Consider the following 27,803-nt stretch of genomic DNA (forward strand, 5'->3'; position numbering starts at 1 on the left):
AAAGGCGGGAATTTCGCATAGCGCGGTGCCTCACTAGTTTGGACCAGTGCGGCCACCGTAGCTGTTGCTATGGAGACGGAAACTCGGGAAACATTGAGCTGTGCGGAGAGATGTCGCTGAACGATCAGGGATGCCTTCTGAAGACGAAACCCAGCGAGGAGGAGAACATGTGGGACAGTGAGCGGTTGTCCCAGGTCGTCAGCTATCAGCAGCGCTGTCCTCCACCTCCCTAGCGCTAGAACTGACAGGTGTTGCCGGTAGCAGCCAATCAGAATGCTTCTTTCATGTTTCAGAAGCAGAGAGAAAAATGAAAGGAACGAGCTGATTGGTCGCTATGGGGACCTTTTTTTCATTAAACTTTATACATACTTTTTACTTTATACATATTCATTAGCCTAATATAGATTTAGATTTATGATGCTATTAGATTTATGGTGTCCATAGCAACCATTCTACAGTTATCTTGAACAAGTATGAAAAGTTTGGTTGGTGGTGGTGACGTTTATTTGCTATTTCAGCGAATATTGTTGTACCGCCCCTAAGTAGCACCGCCATATTTTAGACAACTTGCCATACTCAAAACAATACCGCCAGTGGCTTAGCACAGAGAGAGAGAGAAAAAAATAATAATACCGCCGCTCTGTGGTCAGTTTATGCTTTAGGGTGGCTTCACACGAGCGAATGCATAAATTGTGCGTGCCTCATCGCGGTGAACACGTGCTTTTTTATGTTTTGCGCATGCAGAGCACTACTGATCAAGATGTGTTCTTTTTTTTTTTTCCACAAAATTGAGCAGTGTATTGCAAATTTGCGCACCTCCTAGAGACTTCAAAGGGAACCTTTGGTGTGTGAATGCGCCCCAAATTAGAGCATGCTGCATTTTTTTTCTAAGCGTGAGACATGTGCGCAGAGAAAGGACGCGGAAGAACAAACCCATTGAAATTAGTGGGGTCTAGTCTCTACAGATTTACACGTGCAAATACATCCGTGTGAAGGAGACCGTAGGCTGGGCGCACAGTAGCTGTGAATTCGAGTTGCTTCTGAGAAGCTTTGGGGGCGACTCGTATGAGTTAGTACACAGGCACAAGTCCGTGCGTTGTCCAATTTACGCTAAGGGCGTTCAATGAGTTTTTAAAATTTTTTTCACACGAACCATCAGTCGAATACAAAAAACGTCAATGTGCGTGTCCTAATAGCGCCATAATGCAGCCGCGTGCTGTCCGTGGATTTACACGTATGGCACACGGTGGTGTACGGGGGCCGTAGGCTGCGTTCACGTCTGCGAGCAGGAGTTTGTTTTGCTGCTCCGATTTGACCTACCTTGGTTCACATTTACGTACCTCAAGAGCCCATTGAAATTAATGGGCGTGCGTGAATGCGCACAACATACGCAGAAAACCCGCGTATTGGCTCATCATGAGGTACAGATGCGTTTTCTTTCACAGAATTGCGCATTCGCGCACCTCCCATAGATTTCTATGGGGACCTTTGGTGTGCAAATACATACGAAAATAGAGCGCGCCTTTTTTTTTTCTTCTTCAAAACCAGAAATAAATCAATCCCATCGGGATCAATGCGTTCTATTCTCTGCGTATTGTGCACGCAAAAAACATTTGGGAGGAGGGGCTCTTGTAGTTTTTCAAAATAGTCGCTAAAACGTACAAATGCCTGTTCGTGTGCGTTTACGCAGAGCGATTGTTTACTGGTTGCTTAATATTATGATCGCTGAACACAATGCTGCCGTCTCTCGCTAGTTCGACTGATTGGTGGCGCATATTTATGTCTTTTTGGGAACCAATGAGCATTCAGTGGGAGGGTAAGATGTTGGGACACCAAACAAATGCGCACTCTACGAAGTAATTAGCTACTTGTTGTAAGCCAACAAGTACCTGTTTACACCAGATGATAATTAATCAACCCGCGACTACGAGCTGAAGCGAAGCGACTAGTGAACGCAACGGCTGTCGCTTTCATACACTATTAAGCGCCTCTTCGGATAATAGTTGTCCCATGTAAAGCCACCCTAAGGTGGTCATTCAAACATATTCGTATTCCCACGTCTCCTGGAAATTATACAAGATCAGACCGATCCCAGTGATCACCACCAAAGGGAAGGTGTGATTAGTTAGGCTGCCATCACATCTGCCTTCGGAGGTTCAGTCGCAGATCCAACGCAAAATATCAGAAGAAATAGCGCTGTACGCAACACTTTTTCCTCCGGTAAAATACTGAGCGCAAATTTATAGGCAATCGGGTCTGTTTGGCGCTGTTTGGTTCCGTCATAGGACAGATCCATTCGGCCAGGGGATTCCCCTTTCCTGTTCTCTGAACGGAACCCCAGGCGCAAATGTCAAAGCAGGCTTCACACGGCCGAGAAAATCGCACGAGATTTGAGCATTGCTTAAATATGGACCCCATTCTTTTGAAGGGGGTCATACACATGAGCGATGTTTTCATGCAAGGCACCGTGATGTGATGCGGGAAACAATCCGTGGCGTGTTCTATCTGGCTGTGTGATCTCGCATCGCAGCCCCAGTGTCTTTAATGGGGCCGGCACCAGCATCGTGAGATCTGCTATTGAAAGCAATGGAAGAACTCCCCGATCCTCTGCTGTGGCGGTGATGGCAGTTGCAGGGATCCCCTTCATCCCCGAAATAATGCAAGGCTATTTTCACATGAAAATGCCTCACATTCACTGGGCTTTCACATGGATGGCAAGCGCAATATGGGGGCAAGATTTGGGGGCTGCGATACCGCTGCGTTTTTTAAACGCAAATGTCAATGGGACTTTCTAATGTTAAAAACGCATTGCAAGTTTGTGCTTTACGATTTTTGTACGATGCGTTTTTAACATTAGAAAGTCCCATTGACAATCGTGTTAAAAAAAATGCAGCGTTAACGCAATGTTAAAAAAAAAAAAAACGCAAGTGGGTAGGAGCCCTTAACGTTGTGTTTTACGCTCTGCAGTATAACTCATCGCCCTTCCCTCAGTGTTCCCACGTTTCCTCTCCTTATAAATTGTTCCACCGGCTTTTAACATCCATGCCCGACAGATATTTTATAGAGATGATAACAGTTTGGATTTCTGTCATTTATTATATATATCATCACATTTTTGTTTTTTCTGCAGGTTCCCTTTCGAGTCTTACAGGCGCACAGCGGTGCCGTGACTTCTTGCCATTTCCTTTTTGAGGATACAAGAATTCTAACAAGTTCCCATGATGGAACGACAAAACTGTGGGTAGGCCAACGCTGAGCGCTTCTGGATACCGCGCTTTCCTACGCGTTTGTGGACTTTAGTTGACAACATAATGGTATATTACGATAGAATTATTTTACGGCAGTCCCACACACAGACGCATATATTTCCATAAAAAAACGCTATAGCCAGATGATACCTTGAAGTCAATACGGAATTATTAAAGGGAAGGTGACCTCAGTAAATGACCTATTCTATAAACCGTGTTTTTGTATTAAATATATATATATTTTTTTGGTTACAATCTGTATTTAAAAGAAAAAAAAATCTAAAATCCTGCATTTTTTTCACACTGACCACAGAGCCTAATAGGCTGACACTTAGGCCTCTTTCACACAGGCGACAGCGATATCACTGTGAGAAAATTGCAGCAATATCGCATCTGTGTTCTGTGCGATATCGCTGCATTTTCCCGCACCAATATAGCGATTTTGTGCAGGATTTATGCACATAGCTTAGAGACATGCTCTCTGCTAGACAACTCCTTTCTATGTTCCCTATTACAACATATTTAGGTAATAGAAGTGCTCCCAACTTTGACCTCCTCCACTTAATTTGACCCCCTCCATTAGCCAGAGCAGAGAGCTCTTGTATAAAGCAGGCATTATGATGAAGCTTGACTCTGGTGTGGGGAAATCAATGAGGTGCCTGGATATTAATGGCCACAGTGCCATGTAATGTCTTATTTCTTGCAAAGAAAATCAGTGGTTCTTATAGCGATAACAGTTATTTGGGGAGGAGTTGGGTTTTCGAGGTTTCAAAATGTGGAACACTCAGTGATCGGCTTATTGTTTAGAGGAAGGACTCGCTGAAAAGGACTACTAGAATGTGATTCCTATTGACCATGCAGTATTTTTTTTCTTTTTTTTTTTTAGGATTTCATTACCTCTTCCCCAATTTGTGAGTATACAGATGATCACTCTGGTCCTATCTCTGAGTGTAATCCAACACGCGACAACAAAAGGTGAGGTTTTTTTCTCAACTTTGGTTTGAACCGCTTAAGTCATAAATATAAGGCTCTTGGTCCAAGCCATAGTAAAAATACAATGCGAGAGTAAAGCTCCTGCTCTTGCAGTCTTACAGGAGCAGGTCGGATACTCCACTGTCATAGACAGCCGAGGACCCGAAGGAGAAGACAGAGCAGTTTCAACCGCTTCTGCCTTCCCCCTTAGCATGTCAGAGCTGCAGGGTCTTAGCAGACCGCAGACTAACATTCAAAGTGACTAATGTCACTATAGTATTGAGTTTTTTTTTTTTTTTTTACTCGGCTTATACTCGAGTCAATAAGGTTTCCCAGTTTTTTGTGGTAAATCTTATTGACTCGGCTTATACTCGAGTATATACGGTATATATTAAAAAAACGCCAACCTTAACCCTCGCCAAACTAACCCTGTTATTTGAGTCTATACAAATGATATATCAAAATGTTTGACGCAAAATGGTGATCACATTCACATTTTTTATTTTAATACAAACACAACAATATTAAAAATAAAAAGCTATAAATTCAAATTTTTTTTTTTTAAACTCTTTGTACACATTACCCGTAAAAAAGGGGGGGGGGGGGGAATAATTTTAAAACGCCAGGAAAGAAAATGGGGCCATAAAACCATCACATTGGGTAGAATTGCTAAAAAGTATCTGTATCTCTCATCCAACTGCCTCCAGCTGTTATCGACAGGTTAAACTGGAGATGTTAGTATTACATTGTTGGCCATTTACTTGAATGGCCGTCTATCTCATGCATGGATGCGCTGGGTGCTGCTTTGACACATAGATGGGGGTCCCAGCGTGACATCTATATGCCCTAATTGGGATAATGGACTGAGATTCTCATCCTGAAACAACCCCTTTATTGGATTTGGCCTTGAATTCAGTTTGTGCAACCATAAAGCCATTCTGCATTCATGTGGTTCATATTATGGGCTTTGTGGTACATGAAGAGAATGAGGGGTCATGTACAGCAAAGACAATCCACAGCTTCCATCATTCTTGGGAGATTTCATTTATATACAGAGTCTAGATCAGAGCTGGGCAACCTTATCCGGTATGAAGCTACAATGCAGCATTATGAGAAGTATGCTTTATTCTTAAAGCAAATGGCCCATAGATAACATTTATCATCCATCCATAAGCTAAGTGAGACGTGTGTGATCACTGGGGGTCTGACTACTGGAATCCTTGCTAATTATGAGAACAGGGGGCATCGAGTCCCCTGTATGAATGGAGCTGTGGTTATGCTTGTGCATTACCTTTCTTTAAGGCTGGGGTCACACAGGGCGGATTTGCCACGGATTGCCGTTGCATATCCGCACTGCGGCAAAACCGCTGCGTTTGCAGTGCAATGCAGCGCAAATGAGATTTGCCAAAAAGCTGTTCTCACAGTGCGGATTTTTTCCGCACAGCCGCAGTGCGGAAATGCAACTGCGGCGCGGTTTTAAAAGATGCAGCATGTTCATTCTACGGTCTTTTCCGCAGCGCTTTTTTGTCTATAGACCTCTATGGACGCAGCCAAATCCACACCAAATACGCGGCAAAAAGTAAAAAAGCACTGCTGAAACAAACGCTTGCGGATTTTTCCGCACGAAAATCCGCAGAAATCCGCAAGCCCAAATTAACCTTTGAAGTGGTTTTGCCGCAGAAGCAGTTCTTCTGCGGCAAAACCGCAACGGAAAAAACGCGGCAAATCCGCCCTGTGTGAACCCAGCCTAAAACAGTCTATTGGACTCTGTCAGTCTCATAGACAATGAATGGAGCTGTAGCGTGTATGCCTAACCACAGCTCCATTTACACAGGGGACTTGGGCACCATGCTGTCAAGATTGGTGGGACAGTTGGGTACTTTTCAGAAGCTAGAACAATCTGTGTTACTGCCGTGTGTGTGTGTATAATTAATATATACCCTATATCTTGGATCACATTGACTTGATTATGTTGATCAGTAATCCTCATGTTACTTGCAGTTAACATTTCTACTTCTAGTGTGATAACCTTTCTCTGGATACTTGTATTCCAGGATGGTGACATCATCTTATGACAAAACTGTGAAGCTTTGGGATCTGGAGACTGGAAAAGTACTGGTATGTACCGTTGTTTAATGACCCCTCTTACAGAAATGTATTTTTTTATGCCATATACATTCTTCGTGGCACCCACCCGCAGGTATTAGAGGGCCTGGCATGTGCCAAGAAACCATTCCCTGCACTATCTTCATCTTGACTAACCTGACAGGAAGGGTTCATCAATTCATGCTGCTTGCACCAGATACTGACCTCCTATCATCACGGTGCAACAGAAATCTGGATCCATCTGAGCAGGAGATGTATCCCTGAGCAGAGGAAAAACAATTTTTGCACTCTTTTGTTCACTGGAAGTTCGCTTTTCTGTTTCTCAACAACGGTGCTGGGACTGTTCGTCTGCATCTACGGTATGGTCCGTTCACGTTAAGGAACGACATTGTGTGTTCGAACACGTTAGTCGAAGCAGCATTGTTGTATTTGTCTGCACTTCACAGTGCAGCGCTTGTTCCTTATAATGATTCTTTACATCCTCCTCTGACCCCTTTCGCTGACAAGTTGTTTCTTTCCATAGGATTGCCTTTCATTGGATGTTTTTCCAGGGTTACTTGTCTTATTTCCATACAAGGAAACTGCAACTGTGAAAGGGCCACAATTGGCTAACGAGTGTGTGCATATATACATATTACAGACCCCAATGTGTCATTTTGTGTTATCAGTGGTCGGTGAGCGTGGACGGCCTTGTTACATCCTGCAATGTTTCGGGAGATGCGAAGCACGTAGTATGTGGTGTGGATATGGACAATGGCATCTGTATCATTGATTGCGCCACAGCTTCTAAAGTGATGTATATTAAAGGTAAGCCTCTCCTTAATGATATATAGTGCAGGGGTCTCCAAACTGTTTTAGGTTGTGAATCGTATGCAACACGGGAGGTTGATCAGGAGCCGCGACATTATACGGTCCAAGGAGTTCATCTCTCCTCTGGTGTGAAGAACGTCCCAGCTGAAATGACTCCGTTTGAGACCCAAGCTCCACGGTGGGGATCACCGCATTGTACTGGTGACGTACCAGCGTAATGTGACCGTGTTTTTACTTTTGTAATATGAACACGTGTCCCTGCCTGACCGCAGGTCTCCTGACCCTTACTCCTAGCATCATAGGCAGGGGCGTAACTATAGAGGATGCAGGGGGTGCGGTTGCACCCGGGCCCAGGAACCTTAGGGGGCCCATAAGGCCTCTCTTCTCCATGTAGGGAGCCCAGTACTATGAATAAAGCATTATAGTTGGGGGCCCTGTTACAGGTTTTGCATTGGGGGCCAGAAGCTTCAAGTTATGCCTCTGTGCAGCATGGTTTAGGTATGGGTACGGGTACAGATACAGATAGAGGGGGGGCCCCAGCTCACGTTTAGCATCAGGGCCCCTGAGCCTTTAGTTACGCCCCTGATCATAGGAATCTATACTGCTCGAAGTTCAGATCAGGAGACCCATGGTCAAGCCAGGACAAAGTACGCTGGTATGTTACCGGCCTTAGTGTGTTAGATATAGTATCTTATGTCCCCTTCATATTTACTACATTGTATTCTTCTTGTTAAAATAATTTCTCCTTTTAAATCTGCCTGAAAAGACTAAGGCTAACTTCACACGGGCGAGCGCGGTATGGGGCCGTGTATCACTGCTTTGCCCTGGATGCGAGCCGTATTTATGTCAAAACCGCCTCGAATTACTTCGGGGAGGATCGCAGAGTTCCTCCCTTTATTTTCAATGGAAGACCTCGCATCGCATGCAGCTAACACATGTTGGGATACTGCTGCCAGCCCCAAACAATGGGCGCTGCGATGCGAGAGCACGCCAAGATAGAACATGCCACGATTTGTTTGCTGGAGAGCATCGCTCATGTGCGTCTCACAACACTCAAATCTCATGTGATTTTTTTTTTTTTTTTTTTCTTTCTCACCCCTATAAAGGCAACCAATGTTCATTTTCATTCAGGGCTTATACGCATCAGTCTCAGAGGTCCTGGTTCTGTTTGAAGTCCATTAAGAAACAGTACGAAAGCGCAAAGCAGCGTTCTGCGCTATTTCGTCCTGTAAAATGCCGGAAGCCAAGCTGGAAACCGAACGGACTCCATTATAGTCAATGGGGTCTCTCTGCTTCATCATATGATGCTTCCGTTTGGTCGCTGGATTCCGTTTTAACAGAGCAGAAAAAAGGAACCCAAAAGCGCCGGTGTGTACAAGCCTTAATTTATGGAGATGTTCAGTTCTCTTACCTTGTAATTAGAGATGAGCGAGTATACTCGCTAAGGCACATTACTCGTGCGAGTAGTGCCTTAGCCGAGTATCTCCCCGCTCGTCTCTAAAGATTCGGGGGCCGGCGCGGGTGACAGGTGAGTTGCGGCGGAGAGCGGGGGGAAGAGAGGGAGAGCGAGATCTCCACGCTCTCCCCTGCTGCTCCCCGCCCCCCGCCGCCCCCCGAATCTTTATAGACGAGCGGGGAGATACTCGGCTAAGGCACTACTCGCTCGAGTAATGTGCCTTAGCGAGTAAACTCGCTCATCTCTACTTGTAATGCAAGTAACCAAGGTGTTTGCACAGTTCCTTACATTCTTTTTGGGTTTAAAGCCTCCTTTCCCATTTTTTTTCCATTTTTTTGGTGAAATTGAAGATGTCCTTCCAGCAGACAGCGGTAAAGAGGACTAAAGGTCTTCTAGTCTGGTGGGAATTCTTCCAATTACAAGTCCAGATATGACGATCCCCTCTCACCCCTTACCCTACTGATATTGTCCCTGGGGAGGGATTATGGAGTTAATCTATAACCAAAAAGGCTAGTGTAAGTATAAAGTCGAGATGTTGCATCAGATCTCTGCTCTCAATCTCTGACCTGCGCTGGAAATAGACAGGAAACTCTGATTAGCTGTGGTCGGTCCCAACGCTTTGTATCATTAATGAAGCCGGTGCTCTGTGTGCTCATGGAATGTCTTCTTCACTCTTCCAGACCATCACACGTCAACCATTACAAGGTGCTGCTTCGATCCGGAAAGTCAGAGAATTTGCTCTGTGTCATCCGACAGATCTGTCAAATTGTGGGACGTAACTGCCAGACGCACAACTATCCAAATAAAAGGGTAAGAAACGATGAAGAAAGTCCAAAACAGAATTCTGTAAGAAGGCTACATTATTGTATAATTATTGCAGTGCGCACAACAACGTTATTTCAGACTGCTGCTTCAGCTTCAACGGCCGCTCGTTGTGCACAGCTTCTTGGGACAAAGGTTTAAAGATCTGGGATGTTAACACCGGAGACTTCCGCCGCCGCGGACCAGATTATCTCTTCAGCGCTCACACTGGATCAGTCAGCTCCTGCGTGTTCTCTCAGGACGGTGCGTTTTATAATGTTTATTTCTATCAAGGTTTATGTTGCTTTTTGAGAGTCCGACACATATATTATAAGGGCCGACTCAGACGAGCGTGGGTTTCCCCCCTTATACTACCGTGATAATCACACGGGGCAAAACCAAACCACTGATCTCTATGGGATTTCAGTGGTTTTGTTTTCACTACCTCTTTTCCCGGCCGTACAAATCGCGCATGAGTAAACCACGTGTGGGGAAGTTCGGGCAGCCGCTATCTTCCTGCCTCTTTTTTTTATTTAATAGGATGTTATTCTGTCCTTCCAGCTTCTGTCCTCTTGTCTGGAGGATATGATAGAATGATTGTCCTCTGGGATGTGCAATCCAAATACAAGAAGCTTGTGTTAAAGGTGTGTTTTCCTATTGACTGGTGAGCTGCATGTAATTTAATAGTTACATCTGTCTGTCTTTCCGCCATCTGTCTTACCTACCTACCAGGGTAGCAGCTATGACAGTTGTCATCAGGGCCAACAACTGTGCAGGCTCATTTTTTGCTCAGACATATAGGGGCTTATTCACACGACCGTATGCTTAAAATGCTGCGGACGTCTCGGGGTATTTTACTGGTCTGTGTGAGCTGGCAGAGACCGTGTATGGCAGCAAGTGCACTGCACATGACCGTGTATCGTACGCCCGCGGTCATACACAGTGTAACTTTATCCTTTCTTAAAATTTTTTTAATCTCCACTGTGTTTCATAGCAGGGTTGCATATATATTGCCACCCATACACAATGTATAGCATCTGGGCAGCATTGCATACGCTGCCCATAGAAAAAATAGGGCTCACGCTTCGTGGTACGCGGAGAAATAGAGCATACTGCCATCTTTTTCTGGCATGTATCTATATGCAGTATTTATGGGCTCGTGTGAATGGAACAATGAAAGTCCATGTACTTACATTGGCTCCATTCATTGCGTGTCACGCAGCCATGTATTGTGGGCGCAATGCGCGCCGAAATCATGGTTGTATGAGTGAGCCCATAAGGTGCTGTTAGTGAAAATCTCGGGCAATGGCAGGGGGTGTACAAAGGTGAATGCTGCCCCATTTTAAGTTTTACTATCGAACCCCTTGGTTATCCCCTTAATTTCATAACTTTGCAATATCGGTTTTTGCATTACCGCTATACTGTGACATCATGTGTGCGTTAGACTCACCCGTGACGTCATTAGGTTTTTTATACCTATACTCTGATTTCCCAAAGTACATGATGACCTTTTCTTGTGTGTCTTAAGTCTCTTTTAGACATGCTGATTAATGTTGGAAAATTCGTTATAATGATTGAAAATGCCTGATAATCGTTATGTCTAAATGCCAGCATAAAAATTATAATTATCGTTGGCTCGCTCACATCTCCTTACATTTAATCGCTCCCTACTTAGTGTATCGCATACAATAGAGTCTGGCTTTGCTTTTAATTCCCGGTCATTGTTACAAGGCTTGTATAAAGAGTCTGGCTTTGGCTTGAAGGAATGCTGCCTTCCAATAGGTGGCACTGTGGAGGATTTATTCAATCTCCCTTATTTGCATATTACACAGAGGAGCGTGCATGGCCATTTGAGTCTCCTCACTCACTATCTAGGTGTTTTTCCTAAAGAGAAAAGATAGCATTTTTGACCCCTTCCCAGGCCTCTCATTAGCAAAGCCAGACTCCTACTGTACACTGATGAAGGGCAAATACCCTGAAACAGCTGTCTGTACATGGAGTCTGGCTTTGCTTTTAATTCCCCGTCATTGTTACAAGGCTTGTTTAAAGAGTCTGACTTTGGCTTGAAGGAAAGCTGCCTTCCAATAGGTGGCGCTGGGGAGGTTTTATGCCATCTCCCTTATTTGCATAGAATGTAAAGCACTGAGCGAGAAGTGATCGATTCTCAACGATGATCTGCCTATAAACATTCTGCACGAATGTGAACAATTACGCATTAGTGGTGACGTCACTCGCTCGTTCAAACGAGAATCTGCTTATGTAAAAGTGTCATTATTTCTGGCTATGATGTCACTCTGTTTACCTCTCTAGTTTTCGGGTCACTTCTGACATTCTATTATTTTTATTTCACTAGGGTCACGCTGATTGGGTCCTGGATGTCGCATTGAGCGCCAGTAAAAAGTGGATTCTTTCTTCTTCTAAGGTACAAACACGAACTTCTTCTCCATCAGTCTTTGCAGCAGTTTGTGAATTGGGACGACGCTCATATTCGTTCTTAATACATGAACATTTGACTATAACTACATCCGCCATCCTACACGACCAGTTCTGCAGCCCGACCCACCAGACGTCGCAGGACCTTTGGTCACGGGAACGCTTGTGTGCCCACTGTCTATTCATTGGCTTTTCAATTCATGCAGGACTCGACTGTACGATTGTGGAATCTAGAGAATTATGAAGAAATTCCTGCTGTCATCGAGAACAAGAAGGCGATTGGCTCTCGGCTGTCCAAGGTAAATGCTGGATAGAAGCCATTGTGCGTTGAGGCCGCCATTGTCTGGGCTGGAGTGATGTCCATGGCAAAGGCTTAATCAGGCGAACATTTTTGTGTGTGTGAAAAATCACACCCACGAAAGTGTGCCGAATCGAAACCATTGATTTCAATGTGAGAGTGTTTCTTGCTCGCAATTGCTGCGCACGAGAAAAGAGAGGGCGAGACTTTTTTTGCGAGCATAAAACTGCTGGGGTTGAACAGTAAAAAATTCTTATAACTTGTTCATGGACAAATATTTGATGTTGCGGCGGGTGGATTTGCGCATGCGTTCATCTTAGAAGCCCCTAAGTTGTGTTTCTTTGCTAAAATCTGTGTTACTTTTTGCTTCTTTCCAGTGTGAAGAATGTGAGAAGCCGTTTCCGGTTGCGCACTGGGACAACGCAAATGTAATCGCCAAATGCTTCTTCTGTCGCCTCCCTACCCCATCTAATACTATGCCCTCCCTGCCCGCTGTGCCCCAAACTAGCTCATGTAATTAATTCTTAAGGGCGCTGTGTACTTTTTTTTGTTTGTTTGTTTTTCTTGTTTAGCGTTTTTGGTTTCTCCTCCCCACTTTCAAAGAGTCATAACTTATTTTTTTGTCGACATAGCTATTTTGAGAACTCTGTTTTATTATTTTTTTTGCAGAATGAGTTGTATATTGCAATGCTACCATTTAATGTGCCCTAGAGCTTACTGAAAAAGCTTACAAATTCCCGAGCGGAGTGAAGTTTCACAATTTCGCCATCGTGTGTGTGTGTGTGTGGGGGGGGGGGGGGGGGGTGTATTGTTTTTACAGTATGTGGGTCAGTATGAATGACCATATGAAACTTATTTTGTTACTTTTTTTTCTGCTGTACTACTTTTAAATAATATATATTTCATCTTTTATCATCTTCCTGTCATAGGGGTTGTATGAGGGCTTGTTTTTTTAAGAGGCGGCCCGTAGTTTATATTGGTACCAATTTTCAGTACGTACAACTTTTTGATCGCCTTTTATTAAATTTTTTTCTCTTGGAGACAGAGTGACTCAAAATTCTGGCGTTGTGTATTTTTTTTTTCTCACCGTGCGAGGTAACTATTCCATTATTATGGTAGTAATACAATTGTAGCAAATCGGTGTTTGTTTTGCTTCTTTTTTTTAATTATGGATACTGGAAAAGTACGGTGGAAGTTGAACCTTAGTATCCTTTATATTTTATAATAATAAAATGTTTATTTTTAGAGATGAGCGAGCACCAAAATGCTCGGGTGCTCATTACTCGAGACGAACTTTTCGCGATGCTTGAGGGTTCGTTTCGAATAACGAACCCTATTGAAGTCAATGGGCGACCCGAGCATTTTTGTATATCGCCGATGCTCGCTAAGGTTTTCGTTTGTGAAAATCTGGGCAATTCAAGAAAGTGATGGGAACGACACAGCAACGGATAGGGCAGGCGAGGGGCTACATGTTGGGCTGCATCTCAAGTTCACAGGTCCCACTATTAAGCCACAATAGCGGCAAGAGTGGCCCCCCCCCCCCCCAACAACTTTTACTTCTGAAAAGCCCTCATTAGCATGGCATACCTTAGCTAAGCACCACACTACCTCCAATAAAGCACAATCACTGCCTGCATGACACTCCGCTGCCACTTCTACTGGGTTACATGCTGCCCAAACCCCCCCCCACGACCCAGTGTCCACAGCGCACACCAAACTGTCCCTGCCCAGCCTTCAGCTGCCCTCATGCCACGCCACCCTCATGTCTATTTATAAGTGCGTCTGCCAGAGGAAAAGCAGGCACACACTGCAGAGGGTTGGCACGGCTAGGCAGCGACCCTCTTTAAAAGGGGCGGGGCGATAGTCCACAATGCTGTACAGAAGCAATAAGAAATCCAATCCTGTGCCACCTCCATCTGGAGCTGCACACGTGGGCATAGCAATGGGGAACCTATGTGCCACACACTATTCATTCTGTCAAGGTGTCTGCATGCCCCAGTCAGACCGCGGTTTTTTATAAATAGTCACAGGCAGGTACAACTCCGCAATGGGAATTCCGTGTGCACCCACAGCATGGGTGGCTCCCTGGAACCCACCGGCTGTACATAAATGTATCCCATTGCAGTGCCCTGGACAGCAGAGCTAACGTCAGATTAAATGCAGGTGGGCTTCGGCCCACACTGCATGCCCCAACCGGAGCAGGGTTTTTAATTCATAGACACAGGCAGGTACAACTCCCTATTGTGAAGTCCCTGTGGACCGACAGCATGGCTGGGTGCCAGGAAGCCACCGGCGGTACATAAATATATCCCATTGCATTGCCCATCACAGCTGAGGTAATAATGTCATGTTTAATGCAGGTGGGCTTCGGCCCACACTGCATGCCCCAGTCAGACTGGGGTTCTTTAGAAGTGGACAGATGCATTTACAACTCCCTGTGGACCCACAGCATAGCTGGGTGCCAGGAAGCCACCGGCGGTACATAAATATATCCCATTGCATTGCCCATCACAGCTGAGGTAATAAATTCATGTTTAATGCAGGTGGGCTTCGGCCCACACTGCATGCCCCAGTCAGACTGGGGCTCTTTAGAAGTGGACAGATGCATTTACAACTCCCTGTGGACCCACAGCATGGGTGGCTCCCTGGAACCCACCGGCGGTACATAAATATATCCCATTGCATTACCCATCACAGCTGAGGTAATAATGTCATGTTTAAAGCAGGTGGGCTTTGGCCCACATTGCATGCCCCAGTCAGACTGGGGTTCTTTAGAAGTGGACAGATGCATTTACAACTCCCTGTGGACCCACAGCATGGCTGGGTGCCAGGAAGCCACCGGCGGTACATAAATATATCCCATTGCAGTGCCCAACACAGCTGATGTAACGTCAGCTGTAATGCAGGTGGGCAAAAAATTAATTGGATTACACTGTAGGCGAGGGCCCCCAAAAATTGGTGTACCAACAGTACTAATGTACGTGAGAAAAATTGCCCATGCCCAACCAAGAGGGCAGGTGAAACCCATTAATCGCTTTGGTTAATGTGGCTTAATTGGTAACTAGGCCTGGAGGCAGCCCAGTAAAAATAAAAATTGGTTGAGGTGAAAGTTACAACGCTTTAATGAGCATTGAAACGTATAAAAATTGTTTAGAAAAATTATATGACTGAGCCTTGTGGGCCTAAGAAAAATTGCCCGTTCGGCGTGATTACGTGAGGTTTCAGGAGGAGGAGCAGGAGCAGGAGGAGGAATATTATACACAGATAGATGAAGCAAAAAGGTCCCCGTTTTGGATCGTGATAGAGAACGATGCTTTCATCCGCGGGTGCAGCCTACGTATTGTTTAGGTACCGCTGCTGTCCGCTGGTGGAGAAGAGAAGTCTGGGGAAATCCAGGCTTTGTTCATCTTGATGAGTGTAAGCCTGTCGGCACTGTCGGTTGACAGGCGGGTACGCTTATCTGTGATGATTCCCCCAGCCACACTAAACACACTCTCTGACAAGACGCTAGCCGCAGGACAAGCAAGCACCTCCAGGGCATACAGCGTGAGTTCAGGCCACGTGTCCAGCTTCAACACCCAGTAGTTGTAGGTGGCAGAGGCGTCACGGAGGACGGTCGTGCGATCGGCTACGTACTCCCTCACCATCCTTTTACAGTGCTCCCGCCGACTCAGCCTTGACTGGGGACCGGTGACAGTCTTGCTGGGGAGCCATAAAGCTGGCAAAGGCCTTGGATAATGTTCCCCTGCCTGCGCTGTACATGCTGCCTGATCTCTGCGCCTCCCCTGCTACCTGGGCCGTGGAAATGCGCCTTCGGCCACTAGCGCTGTCGGATGGGAAGTTTACCATCAGTTTGTCCACCAGCGCCCTGTGGTATAGCATCATTCTCGAACCCCTTTCCTCTTCGGGAATGAGAGTGGAAAGGCTCTCCTTATACCGTGGGTCGAGCAGTGTGTACACCCAGTAATCCGTAGTGGCCAGAATGCGTGTAACGCGAGGGTCACGAGAAAGGCATCCTAACATGAAGTCAGCCATGTGTGCCAGGGTACCTGTACGCAACACATGGCTGTCCTCACTCGGAAGATCACTTTCAGGATCCTCCTCCTCCTCCTCCTCCTCTGGCCATACACGCTGAAAGGATGACAGGCAAGCTGCATCTGTACCCTCAGCAGTGGGCCAAGCTGTCTCTTCCCCCTCCTCCTCATGCTCCTCCCCCTCCTCCTCCTCCTCTGGCCATACACGCTGAAAGGATGACAGGCAAGCAGCATCTGTTCCCTCAGCAGTGGGCCAAGCTGTCTCTTCCCCCTCCTCCTCATGCTCCTCCCCCTCCTCCTCAACGCGCTGAGATATAGACATGAGGTTGCTCTGACTATCCAGCGACATACTGTCTTCCCCCGCCTCCGTTTCCGATTCCAAAACGTCTGCCTTTATGCTTTGCAGGGAACTTCTCAAGAGGCATAGCAGAGGAATGGTGACGCTAATGGTTGCAGCATCCCCGCTCAGCATCTGGGTAGACTCCTCAAAGTTTCCAAGGACCTGGCAGATGGCTGCCAACCAGGCCCACTCTTCTGTAAATAATTGAGGAGGCTGACTCCCACTGCGCCGCCCATGTTGGAGTTGGTATTCCGCAATAGCTCTACGCTGCTCATAGAGCCTGGCCAACATGTGGAGCGTAGAGTTCCACTGTGTGGGCACGTCGCACAGCAGTCGGTGCACTGGCAGATTAAACCGATGTTGCAGGGTCCGCAGGGTGGCAGCGTCCGTGTGGGACTTGCGGAAATGTGCGCAGAGCTGGTGCACCTTTCCGAGCAGGTATGACAAGTGTGGGTAGCTTTTCAGAAAGTGCTGAACCACCAGATTAAAGACATGGGCCAGGCATGGCACGTGCGTGAGGCTGCCGAGCTGCAGAGCCGCCACCAGGTTACGGCCGTTGTCACACACGACCATGCCCGGTTGGAAGCTCAGCGGCGCAAGCCAGCGGTCGGTCTGCTCTGTCAGACCCTGCAGCAGTTCGTGGGCCGTGTGCCTCTTCTCTCCTAAGCTGAGTAGTTTCAGCACGGCCTGCTGACGCTTGCCCACCGCTGTGCTGCCACGCCGCATGACACCGACTGCTGGCGACGTGCTGCTGCTGACACATCTTGATTGCGAGACAGAGGTTGCGTAGGAGGAGGAGGGTGGTTTAGTGGAGGAAGCATACACCGCCGCAGATACCACCACCGAGCTGGGGCACGCAATTCGGGGGGTGGGTAGGACGTGAGCGGTCCCAGGCTCTGACTCTGTCCCAGCCTCCACTAAATTCACCCAATGTGCCGTCAGGGAGATATAGTGGCCCTGCCTGCCTGTGCTTGTCCACGTGTCCGTTGTTAAGTAGATCTTGGCAGTAACCGCGTTGGTGAGGGCGCGTACAATGTTGCAGGAGACGTGGTCGTGCAGGGCTGGGACGGCACATCGGGAAAAGTAGTGGCGACTGGGAACCGAGTAGCGCGGGGCCGCCGCCGCCATCATGCTTTTGAAAGCCTCCGTTTTCACAAGCCTATACGGCAGCATCTCCAGGCTGATCAATTTGGCAATGTGCACGTTTAACGCTTAAGCGTGCGGGTGCGTGGCGGCGTACTTGCGCTTGCGCTCAAACAGTGGCGCTAGCGACGTCTAGACGCTGCGCTGAGAGACATTGCTGGATGGGGCCGAGGACAGCGGAGGTGAGGGTGTGGGTGCAGGCCAGGAGACGGTAGTGCCTGTGTCCTCAGAGGGGGGTTGGATCTCAGTGGCAGGTTGGGGCACAGGGGGAGAGGCAGTGGTGCAAACCGGAGGCGGTGAATGGGCATCGTCCCACCTTGTGGGGTGCTTGGCCATCATATGCCTGCGCATGCTGGTGGTGGTGCCTCCCCAGCTGATCTTGGCGCGACAAAGGTTGCACACCACTGTTCGTCGGTCGTTAGGCGTCTCTGTGAAAAACTGCCACACCGTAGAGCACCTTGACCTCTGCAGGGTGGCATGGCGCAAGGGGGCGCTTTGGGAAACAGTTGGTGGATTATTCGGTCTGGCCCTGCCTCTACCCCTGGCCACCGCACTGGCTCGGCCTGTGCCCACACCCTGACTTGGGCCTCAGCGTCCTCGCCCGCGTCCACGTCCCCTAGGCCTACCCCTCAGCATGGTGTATTACCAGTAGTGCAGAAACAGAACGCTGTAATGAAATGTGCCGCTTATTGGCCTGTGGTTGGAGGCTGACTTCGCTTACGGAACGCCAGGAAATAATTTTGCGCAAGCCTGCTGTAACACTTAGCTGGCTGCGTATGAATTTGGAGAACTACTACACCCAGCACAGACCCAGAACACTGAGGACAGTCACAGGCAGCCCAAATAGATTTTTTTCCACAAATTTTTTAGCAAAGGCCCACTGCCTATATTCAATCAATAATACATGTCTTCTGTCCCTGCCTCCACACTTCTGTCCCTGGAGTGTGTCACAGAAGTGCAGAGTGTTGCACTGTGAACTGCAACACAGCGGTGATTTCAGAGCCCAGACAGAGCCAGGAAATAATTTGGCGCAAGCCTGCTGTAACACTTAGCTGGCTGCGTATGATTTTGTAGAACTACTACACCCAGCACAGACAGACCCAGAACACTGAGCACAGTGACTGGCAGGCCAAATAGATTTTTTGCCCAAATTTTTTTAGCAAAGGCCCACTGCCTATATTCAATCAATAATATTAATATGTCTTCTGTCCCTGCCTACGCACTTCTGTCCTTGGAGTATTACTGCAGGGCGCAATGCTCTGCACGGCCGATATACCAAAAAAAAAAAAAGTGCAACACTGCAAAAAGCAGCCTCCACAGTACTGCACACGGTTAGATGTGGCCCTAAGAAGGACCGTTGGGGTTCTTGAAGCCTACAATAACTCCTAACACTCTCCCTATAGCAGCTCCAACACTATAGCACTTTCCCTCAGCTATGTCAGAACGCATCTGTGGCGAGCCGCGGGAGGGGCCGATTCATATACTCGGGCGACACCTGATCTCCCCAGCCACTCACTGCAGGGGGGTGGTATAGGGCTTGGACGTCGCAGGGGGAAGTTGTAATGCCTTCCCTGTCTTTCAATTGGCCAGAAAAGCGCGCTAACGTCTCAGAGATGAAACTGAAAGTAACCGGAACATCGCGTGGTACTCGTTACGAGTAACGAGCATCTCGAACACGCTAATACTCGAACGAGTACGTTCGCTCATCTCTATTTATTTTCCTTTTTTTTTTTTTAGTTTCTATTGGGACTTTAACTTCTATATCATATACCATATACTGCAATACTTCAGTACTGCAATATATGTGGTTCCAGTTGGCATTCTATTAGGACGGGTTATAGGCAGAAATATATAGAAGCCCAAAGGGCCTTAAAGAAGCCCGTTGGTCATTGGCTGCGATGACCACTGAATGGCACCTTGCGATTTTATTGCAGGGGTAGTGGGGCCTTTCAGGATCCCCGAACTCTGATTTGGTACATTTTAAATGCCAGTATCAGAATTAACAGCCGCATTTAAAGGGTTAACAATGGTGCTGAGCATCAGTGCTAATTTCATCTGATCGGCTCATGATCCCGCTCCATACAAACCCTGATAAGGGAGCGTGTATATGTACGCCCAAAAGCGTCAAGGGTTTAATAGAAAAAAAAAAAAAAAAGAGCAGCAGTTCAATTCAGGAAATGATGAAAAAGAGCCATTATTTCCCCGTGCGGTATGTGCGTGCCATCTTCCGGAACACTGCGGAGCAATTTTCCAGCTTCATAGAATTGAGTCGCAACGTTGCACGTATATATTATCGGCGAGATTACTGCTGTGAGCCCGGGCTGAGGCCTTGTAGTGCCTATGACCGCATACTCACGCCGGCGTTCATATGCGGTACACCTATTTTTTTTTTCATTCATAGTTTCTGCGCCGTCGCTTAGCGAGGACATGTAGACCCGCGGCCCATACGCAATGCAATTCTTGACATTTGTAAGAAAAATCAGCACTGATGCTCAAAAATCAAAGGAACAAAGGCGCGATTTTTGCCGCGGCAAAATTGCGATTGCCAGCGTGCCGGAAACCTAAATTGTGGCCAAACGTTCTGTGTATCCCTCGCCGTACTTCCCAGAATCCAACCTCTACATTTACTAATAAGGGGAAAGAAACCTGCTCCACTTGGGGTTTCATTCACACGTACGAAAGCGAGCCCGGCGTTCTCGGACATGACTGATGCCGTGAGACCGCACATCTGCTTATAATATCCTTGTGCGAGACTTGCACGAAAGTAAATTGTGCCGCGATTTAAATTTTTTTTTCCTACCCCCCCCCCCTCTCCCCCACATCTCTGAAAAATCGCCCCTGTAAGTGCCCCCCTGCAGATAAAGGGTTGTATCTTCGTGTGTGTTTTGTGCACCTTGCAACGCACAAAACACGCACAATTTTCATGCCCTAAGATCTGCCGTCGCACAACCGTATGTGTCTCAGAGCAACTACTTTGTGCACTGAACAGGGCTTTTTTGCGCACATATTGACATCTTTTAGGCCAGCTGCACACGGCCGTGACGGGCTCCGCCGCGGAATTCCCGTTGCGGAGCCCGTCACGGCGCCCCCCCAGAGACCCCATACTTACCTGCGGATCCGGCGTCCTCGCTCCCGCATGACGCTGCGGCGTGACGCGACGCAGCATCATGTGACACGCCGGCCACGTCACATGACACGCCCACCGCGTCACATGACATTCCATTGACTGCAATGGAAGCCGTCCGCGCGTACACCCGCTGCAAATAGAGCATGCCGCGGGTGAGGACGGGCGATTTCACGGTGCAGAATTCCGTGGTGGAATTCCGCATCGTGAGCCCTGAGCTATTAGGTTCAATGGAATTACGCGGCGGAAATCCGTCCGTGGGAAGGAGGCCTTACTGTACTTTTTCCGCTCACAGAGCTTGTTCTTTTGCGCGACCGATTGCAATGGCCAGTTTGCCTATTGAGCTCCAGATGTGTTCTTTTGCCATCGGTATTGCGCACTTTCTTGCGTATTGCACATGCATTTGCGCACGCCCCATTGGCTTTAATGGGGACCCCTTAGTGCGCAGAAAAGGGGAGCATTCAAAGGGTTTTTTTTTTTGCGCGACCGTAATGCGCATGCAAAATACAAGAATGTATATGAAACCAATGGGTTCTGTTCTCTGCATAATGCGCGCGCAAATGCGCCCTTGTGAAGCCGACTTAACACTGCATTCACACCCGGGGGTTTCAGGCGCAATTTCCATCTAATAGCGATCCAGATGAAGCTCAAGCGTGTCAATAACACATTGATTTCACTGTGTTTTAATCACAAATGATTTCTCGCAATGTTCTGCACTCGACACGTCGCTTCATGTCCTATTTTTGGGCGATTTCTTGTAAGGAGCCGCCCATTATTTCCTATGGGATCTTTTCATGTACGTGTAAAGTGCGAGCGTCCGTCAGCAATACGTAGATAGGACGTATTCTTAACGCAAAAACGCTTCTAGAATCACAATTTTACGAGCGCGATCCCAGTCTGAGGTTCTCGGACCGATCTCGCCCTCGGCCGCGTGAATGCACCCCGAGGCTAGTTTCACGCAGGCGAGTGCGATATCGCCACACCAAAATTGTGGCAATATCGCATATTTTCTCGTGCGATGTCTGAGCGTCGGAAAGGCTGTTTCCAGGAAAAACATCGCCTCACTGCCGCCTGCCATTTTCTTGCGTGATGGATGACAATAGGCGTTTCTAATGTTAAAAACGTGTCGCGTAAAAATTGCAAGTTCATGTGTTGCGATGCGATAAATCGGAAACTCCACAGGGAGACACGGGCGGGAAAAAAAAAAGGCTTATCGCAGCAAAATAGCACAAATGCTGCATTTTTTTCTTTCTTATCACGCTGCATCGCAAATGTGAAGGAAACCATTGAAAAACAAGGGCTTCAGATTCCAGTGATTTCACACGCTCTCACATCGCTGGAGAATTGCGCAATTTTATCGCCCATGTAAAGCCGGCCCATGAGATATAAAGTGACAAGTTAGAGCCGAGAACCGTACAAAACTGGATACGTAATTCTTCTAGAAGGGCGGCGTCACAGCAGCATATTGCAAAATACGCTGTATCCTGCGCCACTTTTTTGCGCAGCGAACAAGGCGTTTTTTTTCCCCGTACGCTTACCTGTAAATAATACTGTGTGTATTTGCGCTACTTCACATGTGTGGAGCAATCGCCGTGCCCTGATTTAAATGGCTATTAAGCCAAAGGCGGCGCCGGCATGCACAGGTTTACGCAGAGTATTGCGCATACCCACGTGTATTATTTGCGCACCTCCCATAGAGCGCTACAAGGCTCTTTAGCACGCAAGTGCATATAAAATAGCGCGTTTCCTATTTTTTGCGCCCACAAGAATTGCGCACTCAAAAAAAGAAAGAATGAACCCATTGAAATCAAGGGGTTGTAGTCTATGCGTATTGCGTGCAGGATTTTTCTGTACGCAGAAACACACGCAAATCCCCACCGTCACCACCACCACCACCACCATCATCATCCCCGGGTGAAGAAGCCCCAACAGAGGAAAAATAATCCTCAGCGCACCCAGTGACTGTAATCCGCTCCCCGCAGCTCCGCGATATAACTGAGGGTGCCTGTTTTGCGCTTGAAGCACTGTGCGGCGCCGTGGCTTAGTTGGTTAAAGCGCCTGTCTAGTAAACAGGAGATCCTGGGTTCGAATCCCAGCGGTGCCTTTTTGTTTTAAACTTTTTTTTGGGCGTGTTTCTTATTTCACTTTTTATATCCCCTATATGTATCACATGGCTCCGCTTGTGGGAAGGGGAGGGAGGACTGATTGTATTTATGCGTTTTTACTACAATCCTTTCTTTTATCAGACGGGTCCTCCGTAACTCTACACATCCATAATCCGCTTACCGCCGTGTCTCGGGAGTGCAGAGCAGAATGCGGAGGGTTTATTCGCTGCCTGTACATTAATCTATAAAGCGATGATGTAATAATGACGTCACACTGAGTCCCGGGCGAGGAGATATCTGCGGGGGGCGCGCGCCATCTAGCGGCAGGACGGGGCACTGCAGGTGTTCAGCAGGCTGCTCGTGGGTGTGACGCGCCGGGAACGGGGATTTTACGGTTTCTTCTGCCGCTTTCTTGTATAAATGACCCGTGAGCGGGATGACCCCTCGTACTGCCGCCGCCGGGGATAACGGGGCAGAGCTGTGAGGTAAACCGCGCCGACGACTCGTCCTGCAGTGGACAGATGCTCCACCATACCGGCCGGAGAGCGCCGCCATAACTGTGCAAGGAACATTGTCCAGTGTCCCCATATACCCTGCAGAGGATATCCACTCAATGCCAGAAAGTGCCCCCGTAACCTGTGCCCAGTATACCACTAACTGTTAGAGAGCCCCCATAACATTTGCCCAGTATACCACTGACAGAGTGCCCCCATAACATGTGCGCAGTATACCACTAACTGCCAGAGTGCCCCCGTAACCTGTGCCCAGTATACCACTAACTGCCAGAGTGCCCCCGTAACCTGTGCCCAGTATACCACTAACTGCCAGAGTGCCCCCGTAACCTGTGCCCAGTATACCACTAACTGTTAGAGAGCCCCCATAACATTTGCCCAGTATACCACTGACAGAGTGCCCCCATAACATGTGCCCAGTATACCACTAACTGCTAGAGAGCCCCCATAACCTGTGCCCAGTATACCACTAACTGCTAGAGAGCCCCCATAACCTGTGCGCAGTATACCACTAACTGCCAGAGTGCCCCCGTAACCTGTGCGCAGTATACCACTAACTGCCAGAGTGCCCCCGTAACCTGTGCGCAGTATACCACTAACTGCCAGTGCCCCCATAACATGTGCCAACCCCAGTATACCATTAACTGCCAGAGTGCCCCCATAACCTGTGCCCATTATACCACTAACTGCCAGTGCCCCCATAACATGTGGTTAGTATACCACTAACTGCTAGAGTGCCCCCATAACCTGTGCCCAGTATACCACTAACTGCCAGTGCCCCCATAACATGTGCGCAGTATACCACTAACTGCCAGTGCCCCCATAACATGTGGTTAGTATACCACTAACTGCTAGAGTGCCCCCATAACCTGTGCCCAGTATACCACTAACTGCTAGAGTGCCCCCATAACCTGTGCCCAGTATACCACTAACTGCTAGAGTGCCCCCATAACCTGTGCCCAGTATACCACTAACTGCTAGAGTGCCCCCATAACCTGTGCCCAGTATACCACCAACTACTAGAGTGCCCCCATAACCTGTGCCCAGTATACCACTAACGGCTAGAGTGCCTCATAACCCGTGCCAACACCAGTATAACCACTAACCTCCAGAGAGTGCCCCCATAACATGTGACCAGTATACCACTAACTGCTAGAGTGCCCCCATAACCTGTGCCAACCCCAGTATATGCACAAACTGCTAGAGTGCCCCCATAACCTGTGCCAACCCCAGTATATCCACAAACTGCTAGAGTGCCCCCATAACCTGTGCCAACCCCAGTATATCCACAAACTGCTAGAGTGCCCCCATAACCTGTGCCAGTCCCAGTATACCACTAACTGCCAGAGAGTGCCCCCATAACCTGTGCCCAGTATACCACTAACTGCTAGTGTCCCCATAACATGTGCATGCCCCAGTATATTATTAACTGCCAGAGTACCCCCATAACCTGTGCAAGCCCTAGTATACCACTAACCGCTAGAGTGCCCCCATAACCTGCGCCAACCCCAGTATATCCACTAACTGCTAGAGTCTGTTCACCGCAGGGAAAGCGCTCCGTTCCCCCGCCGTCATCCATGATACTGTGTTTTATTAGCTACTAGCTTACCCGTCGCGCGTTGCTGCGAAGACAGACAGACAGACAGACATACATCCATTCGTTTTTATATATCTAGATAACAACCAATCACAGCGCAGCTTTCATGTTACCTCAGTGGTATAATATATAGCAACCAATCGCAGCGCAGCTTTCATGTTACCTCTGCGGTATTATATATAGCAACCAATCACAGCGCAGCTTTCATGTTACCTCTGCGGTATTATATATAGCAACCAATCACAGTGCAGCTTTCATGTTACCTCAGTATAATATATAACAACCAATCACAGCGCAGCTTTCATGTTACCTCAGCAGTATAATAAATAACAACGAATCGCAGCACAGCTTTCATGCAACCTCAGTAGTATAAGAAGTAGCCACCAATCACAGCACAGCATACATGTTACCTCAGCAGTATAAGAAATAGCAACCAATCACAGCACAGCATACATGTTACCTCAGTAGTATAAGAAATAGCCACCAATCACAGCACAGCATACATGTTACCTCAGCAGTATAAGAAATAGCAACCAATCACAGCACAGCATACATGTTACCTCAGCAGTATAAGAAATAGCAACCAATCACAGCACAGCTTTCATTTTACCTCAGTAGTATAAGAAGTAGCCACCAATCACAGCACAGCTTTCATTTTACCTCAGCATTCTCAATATCCAGCAATTGTCTTGCGAAACGTTCGGTGGATGCATCATCTTGTAGTTGAACACTCATCCCGTTGCTCGTAATGCCTTTTGCTTTTGTGCTTGAGATGGAAATCAAACGATCTTTGTCTGAGGGGCATAACTGTCGACGATGCTCGCACGCGCGCCACCTATCGTAGGATAGTTGTACTATGCCTATAATCTTCCCAGGAGTATACTCAGCAACTTCCCAAAGTCTCATGGCAATTGGATGAATGGTGTAGTAATACATAAAGGACAGACAGACAGACATACATTCATTTATATATATCAGGAAGTGAGAGAATTAGATTCCGTATGTAAAATTTGGACGCTAATTCTTTGGCGCTTAGAATTTAATAATCGAGTTGGGACCCATTAGCTTTCCCTATTTATGACATAATCAATGCCCGTGCCAAATTTCATGTTTCTACAACATCGGGAAGTGAGAGAATTAGTGGCAGTGATGGAAATCAAACGATCTACTTGGGGGGGCGCAACTGTCGACCACGCTCGCACGCGCGCCATTTATCGTAGGATAGTTGTACTATGCCTATAATCTTCCCAGGAGTGTACTCAACAACTTCCCAAAGTCTCATGGCGATCGGATGAATGGTGTAGTAATGCATAAAGGACAGACAGACAGACATTTATATATGTCAGGAAGTGAGAAAATTACATTCCGTACGTAAAATTTGGATGCTAATTCTTTTGCGCATAGAATCGAATATTCGAGTTGGGACCCATTAGCTTTTCCTATTTATGACATAATCAATGCTCCTGCCAAATTTCAAGTTTCTATGACATTGGGAAGTGAGAGAATAAGATTCCGTACGTAAAATTTGGACGCTAATTCTTTTGCGCATAGAATTGAATAATCGAGTTGGGACCCATTAACTTTTCCTATTTATGACATAATCAATGCTCGTGCAAAATTTCATGTTTCTATGACCTCGCGAAGTGAGAGAATTAGTGGCAGTGATGGAAATCAAACTATCTACTTGGGGGGGGGGGCGCAACTGTCGACGACGCTCGCACACGCGCCATTTATCGTAGGATAGTTGTACTATGCCTATAATCTTCCCAGGAGTGTACTTAACAACTTCCCAAAGTTTCATGGCGATCGGATGAATGGTGTAGTAGCGCATAAAGGACAGACAGACAGACAGACAGACACACACACAGACAGACACACAGACACGCATACATTCAATTTTATATATATAGATGAAGAAAGCGAAGTGTCCTCTGTTGTGAGCACAAATGTATCGCTGGCGGCACGTGGCTCGGTTTAGGCGTTCTGCATTCTGAAGATTTCTCGTGTAATGGAGAGCCAAGTGGCCTTCTGCCTGCAAAACGTTTTTTCTTTGCTATTCTGAGGATGATAGACGGGATAAAGGGAGTCTATAGGGGCTCATTCACATCAGGAGGAGGCTGGCTTCACATGTCCGAGTGGGATAGCAGGCAGTGAAACTCATCTCCATATTACTTTCACTGAAATGGCCCCTAAAACATTGCTTTTATTAAATATTGCTTAAAGATATAATATACATACTTAGGACCAACGTAAGTAGACAAACAGGCGAATAACGCTTATATCGACTAGGGGATGGAAATAAATAGTTTTGAATCCACCACTCTAAGGCCCCCTGTCCGTAAATCGCCGGTGAATCACGCCGTATAAAGCTTTCCATACCATTGCTATGGAAAGCGCCGGGCCCGTGTCCACGAGCGGAGAATCATTGCAATTCTCCGCTCGCCGCCGGCAATTCACAGCATGCTGCAAATTGCCGCGATTCTCCGCGGTCAGCCTATCTGCCAGCTCCGGCTCCCGTGTACAGGGGGCCTTACGATCTCGAGATTCCATGAGAAAATCAACCCGGCACAAATTGGCCGCCTGCAGACAGGCAGAAATTCCGTGGCGGGAGTTCCGCTGCTGGAAGCCAGCATAGGAATCCAGTAACAAACGCAATCTTATACAGACGGATGCGCGAAATCTCAGGCGGCAAACAAACCGCGGCATACTTTATTTCTGTGCGGGGCTCTGGGAGCCCTGCACAGAAACGTCACTGCACGGCCGCCGGCTCCGGTCTGCGCATGCGCCAGCTGCCCGGCAAGCCGGCACATCAAACAGCCGGAGC

The 27,803-nt window shown here is 47.4% G+C and overlaps 1 protein-coding gene and 1 non-coding gene across 3 annotated transcripts; both read left to right on the plus strand.

Annotated features, from left to right (window-relative positions):
- Positions 1-90: 90 nt before the first annotated feature.
- WDR88 (WD repeat domain 88) lies at positions 91-12,746 on the plus strand. 2 transcript variants are annotated; one of them, XM_066582609.1, is made up of 11 exons: positions 91-194; positions 3,131-3,241; positions 4,135-4,223; positions 6,275-6,338; positions 6,995-7,133; positions 9,273-9,402; positions 9,473-9,657; positions 9,934-10,037; positions 11,747-11,815; positions 12,033-12,125; positions 12,502-12,746. In XM_066582609.1, exons 1-11 carry the CDS (start codon positions 111-113, stop codon positions 12,643-12,645), a joined length of 1,212 nt encoding a protein of 403 aa, XP_066438706.1. In that variant the 5' UTR covers positions 91-110; the 3' UTR covers positions 12,646-12,746. The 2 variants fall into 2 exon arrangements, with proteins under 2 accessions (XP_066438706.1, XP_066438707.1); XM_066582610.1 differs by having other exon boundaries at positions 9,955-10,037.
- Positions 12,747-22,795: 10,049 nt separating this feature from the next.
- On the plus strand, positions 22,796-22,869 carry TRNAT-AGU (transfer RNA threonine (anticodon AGU)). The gene has a single exon. It is a non-coding gene; the product is annotated as a tRNA-Thr (tRNA).
- The last annotated feature ends 4,934 nt before the right edge of the window (positions 22,870-27,803 follow it).

This window comes from Eleutherodactylus coqui, chromosome 11, assembly GCF_035609145.1.
Source record: "Eleutherodactylus coqui strain aEleCoq1 chromosome 11, aEleCoq1.hap1, whole genome shotgun sequence".
Lineage (NCBI taxonomy): Eukaryota > Metazoa > Chordata > Amphibia > Anura > Eleutherodactylidae > Eleutherodactylus > Eleutherodactylus coqui.

What these genes read in the sequence shown, in the direction of transcription:
- WDR88 (XM_066582609.1), top strand. Translation starts at nt 111, where the DNA reads ATGTCGCTGAACGATCAGGGATGCCTTCTGAAGACGAAACCCAGCGAG. An exon ending in ACAGTGAGCGGTTGTCCCAG is followed by an intron (nt 195 to 3,130) that starts GTCGTCAGCTAT and finishes TTTTTTCTGCAG; the next exon opens with GTTCCCTTTCGAGTCTTACA. An exon ending in ATGGAACGACAAAACTGTGG is followed by an intron (nt 3,242 to 4,134) that starts GTAGGCCAACGC and finishes TTTTTTTTTTAG; the next exon opens with GATTTCATTACCTCTTCCCC.